We start from the raw sequence: 12,041 nt of genomic DNA on the forward strand, positions 1-12,041 counted from the left end.
TGAGCCCTGCACTAAGCTGCGCAGAAGATACCTTAGAAAAGCTGACCTGAGTTAGTGGCAGCTATGAGAGGGCCTAAGCCTGGTGTTGTAACAGTACAAACAAAAGATTCTTAAGTAGAGATAAGGCTCAGCATAAGCACTATACTTAGGGTCATGCTTAACTTCCTAAGTTGTACTAAGCTTTGTGTTTACTGCAATGAAAAGTTAAGCCTAGTCCAGAGCATACTCAAATTTATGCTCGAAGCTAAGCAAGTGAAGATGCCTGACCATCAAGGAGCCCAAAGCTGTTAGGTCAAGAATCATCAGCCTCATAAGGATGTTCTCGGTGACCTGAGTGACTCTGAACTGTTGAAAATATATAGAGTAAATTTGGTGGGAGATGCCATGGAGAGCCACAGGAAGGGGTGATACACTGTTGCTAATAATTAAAGTATGTAATTGTTAGTGTTATTTAGCCAATGGGAAAATGCAGCTCTGTAGCAATGATGATCTTGAACCTTCCTGTCTCCTGTTGTTACCACATCTCGTTTACCTTTTTAGTAGTAGAGCTTCATGGAGCCTTTTTTTTGTATTGCTGTGTGAGTGAAACCCTTTAAGCTACTTCTTTCCTAGCAGACTGACTAGATGAGGAAGGAAAGTTTAGTCATCAGTCCAATTAGATTTCCTCTATTGGCTTTTTTTGGCCTTAAGGGTCATCTCCTCCATACTAAAGAAAAAGGCTAGAAAAGGAGGAGCTGCTGAGTAGCAGTAGTGGGGCCCTGCTGACCAAAGGTCATTAACAATAAGACAAAATATTTGTGCCTTGCATGGATCTTATTTGCATACAAAAATAAAAAAAACAATCATTCACATATATCCTTAGAAAATCAGATAATTTTTTTTTTTTTTGTTGTTCTCTAACCCCTCAAAATTAATGAGATTGCACTAATAATGCAAAACTGAGAAATCTAAGATTTTACTGTTTTGTTCTGTCACCATTTCATAATGCATTGGTAGTGACTGGGCTTAAATTTTATGCTTAGCTGAGTCTCAAGATCTGAAGATAGGTACAAGGTTAAGCAGAAGGCTAAGGATCTTTGTTAATGCAACCCCAGAGTCTGGTGCACTGACTGGAATGCCCCACATCATAGGAATCCATAAACTGAAAATAGATCCACCAAAGTGAAAGAGAATAAGAAATAATGGACCATAAAGATTATACTACAGAGAGTGGGCATGCTTGAGATTTGTAGATAATTTTACAGATAAATGTATTGGAAATATAAATTTACAACAGGATAATAAACAACAATGGGTATTATTATTAACAATAAACAGCAATGGGTATTATTATTATTATTAATTCAAGTTTAAAAACTCACCTTAAAGAGTGAGCCAACTAGCAAAGGTCTAGGATGTGAACTCCTGGACCTGTGTTTTTATAAGCCCAGATAATTACACTCTAGCTATCACAGCAGTCACTCAGTTACTCTCATGAAGTGCAGTTCTACTCAACCACCAATTGCCTTAGCCAATCACTCCCTACGGACATTCCAGCTAAGTATTCTAACGAGTCTCAGGCCTGTGCACTGTTAGGCACTTAGCTATGCCATAGGTCTGTCCCTAACATCATGTAAATCCCCTTTGTAACCTGGCTTTGGTTTGTATGACAACATCAAATCATCAAAATAAAAAAACATTGAACAGTATGACATTTAATTCATATATTCTACAAGGGAACACTAAGCATTCATGGATTGATATATCACTCTCCATACTTAGTTCTCAAGAGACCAATAATGCAAATATTACTCTTGTATATCATAAATTCCAGATTCATGGTTGTGCAAGACATAGTGCCTGAAGGAAAAGTCTTGGTAGTAACAAAGATGGGAAGAACCACACAATGAACTATTAAGATCAATCATGTCACGGTGTACCAAGGGGATGGAGGGCATATGTTCCTTGGCTTTATTGTATGCAAGCACTACCAGTGCTGGTCGTGAACTGCGAAAGAAAGTATGCACCACAGTCTTAGATGTTGCTACTTTGACAAGAATTTCAATTACACTGTAAAGTTGGAACAAATAAATTCCAACTATAGACAAATTGATCACATTAATAAGGTAATATATATCAACAATACCATAATGGCAGTAAAACCATGAGGATAAAAAAAAAATGGTTTCCTTCCTAACTACCTCACATTATTATAATAAACTAATGAAAGTGTAGAAGAATTTTTAAAAGTACTCTATTTTATATAACATGTGGTATAATTGCACTACTACAATAAACAGATTTTTCAAGAGCAATTCTTAATTGTCACATTATCTTAGTGTATCTATAAAAAAAAAAATTGTCAGGTGGTTTGAGCAAACCATTTTGCTAAAGTGTTCTGCCATTTGATCTTGTTCAGGAAAATAAATGTTTATGGTGATACCAGTAACTGTAGTGACTTATAATGGTACCAAAAATTTAGCAAGTAGCCAATTGTTGTCATCGTATAGTAGTTCTGTGTGAACCACTCCTAGTTTCAATTGCAAATCTACTTGAAACAACATAGACCCAAAGGTATAAAATAAATACTTACAACTTTTTCTGCCTCTTTGTGAATTTGTAACAGGCAGTCATGGGTGTGCTGACACTCTCCAGTGCTGCAAAAATGAGTGACGACTGTGCCTCAATGAGCTGCTCCAGAGCAAATAGGTCCATGGGCAACATGTCATGAAGAGAGGTAATGCTGAGCCGCTGCAGCTTGTGGCACCTCTTGAGTGCAGTCAGAAGAGCTGTGGCTGGAGCTATGTATTGTTGATGTATGCTGAAAAACATTATTCATATAACCATTCCTGACTGATATTGTTCTAAATAATTTAGCTATATACTGTATTGGATGAACAAATGATCAACAAAAAGTATATATATATATATATATATATATATATATATATATATATATATATATATATATATATATATATATATATATATATATATATATATATATATATCGTAAGCATTATTATATGAATTTTAAATTAACTACGGCACTATGTAATTATAGTAGTTGCATTTCCCTAACACAAAAAAAAAAAAAAAAAATTGTTGACATGAATTAAACCCAGACCACACACACACACACACACACACACACACACACACACACACACACACACAAAAAAAAAAAAAAAAAAAGTATGAAAAAGCCCATTCATAATGCTGTTCCTGCAAAGAAACTACAGAAGATCCAAAAATCTTGATACTCCTTTTATGAAAAGAGTTTATGTCATATGAAGAAGGAAAAACAGAAACAGGAAAAAGAATTCCCAAGTTTACCAATAAAATGAATAAAGACTGGAGATAATATTTCAATAGCGAGATAGATAGAATACGGGTGAAAATAAGTAGAAAGTCTAGAGAAGTGAGGCCATAGGACAGAAAGGATGCAGTTAGCAAGTTCAGAAAACAAACAATACATGGAAATACTGGTAAATTATTGTAAGAGATGCAACACTGTGGCAGTGAACACAAGAATAGACACTCTGCTATAGGAGGGGAGACAATGAGATGGAAAATTTCTGACTTCTACTTGTTTAGAAGGGTATGTGTGAAATTAATCTCCCTTTATATGGGAACAGTATTCCTTACACTGACAGATACAACCCATGTATAGAGTTAGTCACTCAAAGGAGGAAAAGAACTGATAGAGATGATACAGAACACCTAACCAAAGCTGTTATAGCAAGAGATAAGATGGAAAATTTAAGATTTTTAAGTACAGACCAAATGTTCAGTGTCAAAGAGGTAGATGATGAATAGGAGATAGTTATCTGATGAATAGGAGATAGTTATCTGGAAGATTCTTTCAGGTGGAAAGATGAAGGAGTCGAGTTTTTGAAGGATTCACAATATAAGGTTGCCCTGTCTAACTCAGAAATTATGGAAGGATTGGATGTTAGGTATTTTGTGGCATCTGCATGAAGTGTTTAATTCCTGCTTTGATGGGCACCTTGCAAATGACATTGGGAAATGCATTGCAGAGTCAAAAAATCTAACCGAGATAATTTATGAATAACAGGAAGAGAGTGGGTGATAGAATAGAGCTCTGTAGAATACTTCTGTTAACAAAGTCAGAATAACAGTGACTGTCTACCACTACTGCAATGGAACAGCCAGAAAGGAAACTTAAGATAAAGTTGTAAAGAGATGGATAGAATGCACATGAGGGAGGCTTATGTCTTTTGTTTCGGGGTGTCCTGGCACGCGATTTAAAGACAGCACACCCTTGACCTGTTCTGTGTTCAAATGATGACTCATTGTCTCAGTGAGTGACACGTGATCATGTGCCACAGCCCAGTGACAGCCGCCACTCAGCTGTGAAGATGACACGCACAATTGCACTTTGGGCTATTGTGCTGGCTTGTGCCATCAAAAAAGAAAACTATGAAGAAAAAAGAATGTGGGCATGGCAATGGCTTCTTTGTAGGCAAACATTAGGTAGCTACCAACAGATACTTAGAGAATTAGTTGTGGAAGATGATGTGGACTTTCAAAACTATACAAGACTGCCTGTGACTGTGTTTCACACATTATTGAACAAAATAAGACCACTGATTGAATGACAGGATGCAACAATGCAGCAAAGTGTCTCAGCAGGAGCCAGACTGGAAGCAACACTGCTGTTTCTTGCAACAGGCTGCTCATTCAAGAGGCTACAGTACCAGACTCAGATATCAAGAGCAAACCTCAACAGCATAGTTCCTGAGACCTGTCAAGCCATTTATGATGTACTCAAGGATAACTACATGAAGGTAAATAATTAAGATGACTAAGCAAAATGTTTTCATAAGTTTATTGACCTCATAAAATTATTTCCGTGCAAATACAGTTCATAACGATGATCTGATGAGGCATGTCTGAAAAGTATAAAAAAAAAAAGAGAAAAATGACATTATATATATATATATATATATATATATATATATATATATATATATATATATATATATATATATATATATATATACACAAACACACACACACACCTGGTGGAAGGAAAGTAGCCTATCTATCTACTGAGTCACTGGTCTGCAATGTGGTGATCTTCAGTGAGTTTATTTAAGGTACCCAAGAATATGGTATCATTAATTATTTTCTCAGCAATCATTATCTGAAACTTGTCCATATTTTTTTTGCTTTTTACCAACTATCACACCAAAGGCCATAAATTAATGATACCCAAGAACATGGTATCATTAATTATTTTCTCAGCAACCACAGCCTGAAACTTTTCCATATTTTCTGCTTTTTGCCAACTATCACACCAAAGGCCATAAATGAATCTTGTTTTTTTCAGCCTCTAATTTGGCTAAAGCAGCTTGTATCAAATTATCTTTCTTCTACTTTCTTCTTTTGCTTCCCTGAAGCACAAATGGCAGATCGAAAAGTAGAATCATTTGATGCAGATGGTCTTTGAGATGGGAAAGAATCTGGCAGTGAGGGGGGTGAAGAAAACGGCAGCATCACAGATGTAGCCAGGGAATTAGGTGCTGCTTGTGTGGTACCACTGGATGACTCTATGTTGACTGCTGGGTCTGGAGAGGCTGTGGCATTGTTGTCCAAGCACTTAAAGGAAAAAAGATTATATTACATATATTTCATCTTTCTCTTTCTTTTTTTCATATGCCATGGAAAGCAAAAGAGTGGATAGTGGTTGCTGAACAATTTGCAATGGTGGAATTTTCCTCACTGCATGGGCACCCTTGATGGCAAACATATCATAATTCACCCTCCTCCTGACAGTGCTTCTTATTATTACAACTATAAGGGAACACACAGTATTGTGTTAATGGCATTGGTTGGTGCAAATTATTAATTCATCTATGTTGATGCAGGAAGAAACAGCAGAGTTTCAGATGGAGATGTTTGAGGAGACTGTACACTCTGTCATATTCTCAAGAACAACACTGTTGGCTTACCACCTGACACACAACTGGCACACACTGGCAGAACACTACCCTATGATGCATTCCCTCTGCAAATCTATCTGATGAAGCCATTCCCTTTTTGTTAGCAGACAAATGAGCAGAGAATATTTAGCTACATGTTGTCATGAGCATGTTGGACAGCTGAAAATGCATTTGGCATAATAGCAAACAGATTTAGTTTTCTTGTCACCTATGCATCTTTCACCAAGTAAGACTGAAAAAAAATTGCCCTGGCATATACTGCTCCTCATAGCTTACTTTGTAGGGAATTTGCAAGTTACTACAGCCCCCTTGTTCACTTGACATTGAGTGAGAGGAAAATGCCACTATATCACTGGGAAATTGGCAGCAAGGACAAACAATGCTTGCCTTGGAAAATATACCAAGAAGGCCATCACAAGAAGCAAAGTTGGTTAAGGAGGAATTCAAACAATATTTTGTTCAGGAAGGCTCAGTGTGGTGGCAGAATGCAATGATTGGCATGAATGAGCATATGTAGACTGGTAAGTGCAAAAAGGAAACAATGTTTTGACAGCCAAGTGAGGTAAATGAAGGTACAGTTGACTGCAAGTATGAATAAAATTTTGATACATTGATATATGTTTTCTTACCTCATCAACTTCAAAATCCAGGGTAGAGATGGAATCTCAGATTTCTTCGCCATCATTTATGAAATCAAATGCATCAAAGTATCAGAGCTTAGTCTTGTATATTTCTCCAGCTCCAACACCAGATTTTGTAGAGTCCTTCATCAGCCTTAATTCATGTTGATATTGTGATCATAGTGTGTGTAATTTGTTCTTGATGTCAGAGCTTGTCACATCAGGCATTTGCTTCTTCAAGCAGTCAAGAATTTTCTTCAGCGCAGCATTCCTGGCATTCCTGTCTTTATATAGGTAATGTTTAACTTGCCGCAGACACACATTATCTTTGTAGAGATCAATCAATTTAATAATATCCTCACGACGCCAGTGGAGTGGAGTTTTTTGTGACATGTTTTTCCTGGATGACATGCACCAATGGCTCACTCAACCTAACAACAATGGAATGACCATGGCGCACGCCAACTTAGCCCTGTGCCTCACATTGAGTGTTATGACTGCCGGGGATAGTCACCCATGCTGTGTTGCATCATGTGATAGGGCCTTTAGAAATTATAGTTTTATGCCAGACACAACAAAAAATTTTACATATGTCTAAGGCAACTGTAAAGATCTCACCAAAATCCCTAAGAGAAGATGAGCAAGATTCAGTGAGGAAAGTTACACGAATGCCAGTGGAAATTCATACTAATAGTCAGATAGAAGATTCCAAGCAGATAGGCTTCAGAACTTTTTTGTTGAGAATAGGGAGACAATACAAAGACAGGAAATCAAAATTATAGGTCATTAGTTTGAAGTGGAGTGGTTATCCTCCTTAAGAAAAGGTTTAATGTAGGGAAACTTCCATTAAAAAGAAAAAAATGGATGTTGATAATCAGAAGTTTGATCTGCCAAGGAGTGACCACAAAATCACACTTATGGGAGATGGTAAAAAGATACCATTAAAATTATAAGAATCAATGTCAAAGAGGGTACAGAAAGCAAGTGTTGTGTGAAATTGTAATAACAGGTATAATACAGTAAGATGAGAAAGACAAGGGAGGAAGCAGCCCAGAATCATCCAGTCTGGATTTCTTAACAAAGGTTTTAGATATACAGGAAGTGGCAATAGTGCCATCTGGATGACACAGAGAATGGAGGGATGAGGGAGAAATATAACAGATATTGGAAGATTTTGACACTTCTTACAGATGAAAGAGTTTTTTGGCAATTTTGAGAACAGCTTTGGCAAAATTTTGGATAGAAATACATTACTGGGAGGTCCCATTACATGAGCATCCGATATACAAGAAACTGATGATACGAGATGAGTAAATTAGGGACTACTCTCTTTATACAAGTGCAAAAATTTGATGATACAAGCTTCAGTATAAGATGAATAAAATTGCAAGATTTAAAATACATGCCTTCCTACACCCATCCAGACTGCATGGGGATGTACGATGATTCAGATGCAGCAGCTTCCCACCTCGAGGCATTAATTATGAATTGTTGAATGTTATGCATGTTTTATATTTAATTAATATGAAATCATGTTCTTTGTTAGCTGTTTTCTCTTTTGGATTGCTTTATCAACATTTTTGTAATACAGGCATGTTTGTTGTGTTTGGTATTGTATATTTTAGCTTTGGTAATGTACATTTTTGCTTGAAAACTTACCTTTGACAAGAGACATTGAACCTAACCCAATTTTTTACATTAGTTATGCGCTTTGTTATATGAAAATTCACTATACAGCCAGTTCAAATAGAGCCTACCTGCTTGTATCATCGAGACCTCCCTATATAAAGAAAATGAGTTTCAGAAAATGGAGAGCTAATGTACTATCTGTGATCCATCTCTATCTGGACAATATGAGAGTAGGCTGAGGTGAACCAAACTTAATGAGCTTTAAAAATAGAGAAAGAGTTGGAATATATGTATTTACCTCCATGCCAGAGACATTTGTCTATGTTAAACACTTTCCACAATTTGACAGAATCAGCAGAAGGTTACAGGTCAGAAAAAGGTCAAGAATATTGAGTGTATTTTCCATGCACAACCAGGAATGTGGGTAGGGTGCTGCATAAATTTCTCTAGGTCATATGAAATAGCAAACCTAAAGACTTGGTCACTACATTGCTAAGTGGAAGATGATATTCAAATTTAGCTATAAACAATAAAATCTCAAGGAATGAAGATTTTACCAATGGATGACATTGTGCTCCAGTCTGGAAGCTAACCAGACAAAGAATTATACATAATCAGACATGAAAGAAAAGAGGCAGAGAGGACATGGGGAAGGTTACACCCTGCTGTTAATGAAAGTGGCATGTATGATGAACAGACTATTATTTCATGGTGAAGAGAAAGTGTTTGGCTCATTTAAAATAGGGAGCTAAGTATGGAAATGTGGCAACATCAACAAGCAGTCTGAACATCTGTCAACTGTCACATCTATATATGTCAACACTCAGTTAACTCTTGACCCTGATAAGGTGTACAGAAACTTGCCCTGCTCACCTGGAAATTGTGCCAAATTTCTTTGTACATTTCACATTGATGTAATATTATACATGTTAATGGAACGTAAGTTTCAAATATCTCAAACTAATGTAAGTAACTCTTATTGACTCCCTCCAGAAGGGTGGTTTTGGATCTAAGGAGATTTGTAGAGAGAAAGGACTGCCATAAACAACTGTGCAACACTGGCTGAAAAGATGCTGCAAAAATACTCATAAATCTACCCCAGTGAAACAAACTGCTCTTGGATGAAAGAGTATTTTGCCCCAAAAGAACTTGGTATTTTTTTTTTTTATGTAGAATGGACACTGACCAAGGGCAACAAAAATCCAATAAAAGAAAAAGCCCACTGAAATGCCAGTTGCATAAAAGGATCAAAGCAATAGTCAAAAATTGAAGGATAAGTGTCTTGAAACCTCCCTCTTGAAGGAATTCAAGTCACAGGAAGGTGGAAATACAGAAGCAGGCAGCGAGTTCCAGAGTTTATGAGAGAAAGGGATGAATGATTGAGAATACTGGTTAACTCTTGCATTAGAGAGGTGGACAGAATAGGGGTGAGAGAAAGAAGAAAGTCTTGTGCAGCGAGGCCGCGGGAGGAGGGGAGGCATGCAGTTAGCAAGATCACAGGAAGGTGGATTTCACAGGAAGGTGGAAATAGAGAAGCAGGCAGGGAGTTCCAGAGTTTACCAGAGAAAGGGATGAATGATTGAGAATACTGGTTAACTCTTGCATTAGAGAGGTGGACAGAATAGGGGTGAGAGAAAGAAGAAAGTCTTGTGCAGCGAGGCCACGGGAGGAGGGGAGGCATGCAGTTAGCAAGATCAGAAGAGCAGTTAGCATGAAAATAGCGGTAGAAGACAGCTAGAGATGCAACATTGCAGCGGTGAGAGAGAGGCTGAAGACAGTCAGTTAGAGAAGAAGAGTTGATGAGACGAAAAGCTTTTGATTCCACCCTGTCTAGAAGAGCAGTATAAGTGGACCCCCCAGACATGTGAAGCATACTCCATGCATGGACAGATAAGGCCCTTGTACAGAGTTAACAGCTGGGGGGGTGAGAAAAACTGGCAGAGACGTCTCAGAACGCCGAACTTCATAGAAGCTATTTTAACTAGAGATGAGATGTGAAGTTTCCAGTTCAGATTATAAGTAAAGGACAGATCGAGGATGTTCAGTGTAGAAGGGGGGACAATTAAGTGTCACTGAAGAAGAGGGGATAGTTGTCTGGAAGGTTGTGTCAAGTTGATAGATGGAGGAATTGAGTTTTTGAGGCATTGAACAATACCAAGTTTGCTCTGCTCCAATCAGAAATTTTAGAAAGATCAGAAATCAAGTATTCTGTGGCTTCCGTGCATGAAATGTTTACTTCCTGAAGGATTGGACTTCCATGAAAAGATGTGGAAAAGTGCAGGGTGGTATTATCAGCGTAGGATTGGATAGGACAAGAAGTTTGGTTTAGAAGATCATTAATGAAAAATAAGAAGAGACTGAGTGACAGAATGGCCAGAAAGGAAACCTGAGATGAAGTTACAGAGAGAAGGACATAAGCCGTAGGAGGATAGTTCGGAAATCAAAGCTTTGTGCCAGACTCTATCAAAAGCTTTTGATATGTCCAAGGAAACAGCAAAAGTTCACCAAAATCTCTAAAAGAGGATGACCAAGACTCAGAAAGGAAAGCCAGAAGATCATCAATAGAGCGGCCTTGATGGAACCCACACTGGTGATCAGATAGAAGGTTGTGAAGTGATAGATGTTTAAGAATCTTCTTGTTGAGGATAGATTCAAAAACTTTAGATAGGCAGGAAATTAAAGCAATACGACAGTAGTTTGAGGGATTAGAACAGTCACCCATTTTAGGAACAGGTTGAATGTAGGCAAACTTCCAGCAAGAAGGAAAGGTAGATGTTGACAGACAGAGCTGAAAGAGTTCAACTAGGTAAGGTGCAAGCACGGAGGCACAGTTTTGGAGAAAAACAGGAGGGACCCCATCAGGTTCATAAGCCTTCTGAGGGTTTAGGCCAGCAAGGGCATGGAAAACATCATTGCGAAGAATTTTAATAGGTGGCATGAAGTAGTCAAAGGGTAGAGGAGAGGGAGGAACAAGCCCAGAATCGTCTAAGGTAGAGTTTTTAGCAAAGGTTTGAGTGAAGAGTTCAGCTTTAGAAATAGATGTGATAGCAGTGGTGCCATCTGGTTGAAATAAAGGAGGGAAAGAAGAAGAAGAAGCAAAGTTATTGGAGTTATTTTTGGCCAGATGGCAGAAGTCATGAGGGGAGTTAGATCTTAAAAGGTTTTGACACTTTCTGTTAATGAAGGAGTTTTTGGCTAGTTGGAGAACAGACTTGGCATGGTTCCAGGGAGAAATATAAAGTGCATGAGATTCTGGTGATGGAAGGCTTAAGTACCTTTTGTGGGCCACCTCTCTATCACGTATAGCACGAGAACAAGCTGTGTTAAACCAAGGTTTAGGTTTAGTACGAGAAAAAAGAGTGAGGAATGTATGCCTACATGCCAGACACTATCACCTCTGTTATGCGCTCAGCACACAAAGACAGGTCTCTAACACAGAAGCAGTAATCATTCCAAGGAAAATCAGCAAAATACCTCCTCAGGTCCCCCCAACTAGCAGAGGCAAAATGCCAGAGGCACCTTCGCTTAGGGGGATCCTGAGGAGGGGTTGGAGCGATAGGACAAGATACAGTTATGAGATTGTGATCAGAGGAGCCCAACGGAGAAGAAAGGGTGACAGCATAAGCAGAAGGATTAGAGGTCAGGAAAAGGTCAAGAATGTTGGGCGTATCTCCAAGACAGTCAGGAATACGAATAGGGTGTTGCACCAAAGTTGAAGGCTAGTTCACCAGGATGGTCAGTGAAGGGAGAAGAAAGCTAAAGCTGGTGGTGAACATTGAAGTCTCCAAGAATGGAGATCTCTGCAAAAGGGAAGAGGGTCAGAATGTGCTCCACTTTGGAAGTT

The 12,041-nt window shown here is 38.2% G+C and overlaps 1 protein-coding gene across 9 annotated transcripts in view; it reads right to left on the reverse strand.

Annotated features, from left to right (window-relative positions):
• Positions 1-1,678: 1,678 nt before the first annotated feature.
• The window catches only part of LOC135115173 (uncharacterized), a 156,340-nt gene continuing 145,977 nt past the window's right edge, over positions 1,679-12,041 (reverse strand). For 4 of the 9 annotated variants that reach the window (XM_064031664.1, XM_064031663.1, XM_064031662.1 and 1 more), the window contains 2 exons: positions 2,573-2,800; positions 1,679-1,986 (listed from right to left, as the gene is read on the reverse strand). In XM_064031664.1, coding sequence (XP_063887734.1) covers positions 1,788-1,986; positions 2,573-2,800 — 427 coding nt within the window. In that variant the 3' untranslated portion in view covers positions 1,679-1,787. The other 5 variants (XR_010275839.1, XM_064031668.1, XM_064031666.1 and 2 more) reach the window with 5 other exon arrangements.

The sequence above is a fragment of the Scylla paramamosain genome, chromosome 29, assembly GCF_035594125.1.
Source record: "Scylla paramamosain isolate STU-SP2022 chromosome 29, ASM3559412v1, whole genome shotgun sequence".
Taxonomy (NCBI): Eukaryota; Metazoa; Arthropoda; class Malacostraca; order Decapoda; family Portunidae; genus Scylla; species Scylla paramamosain.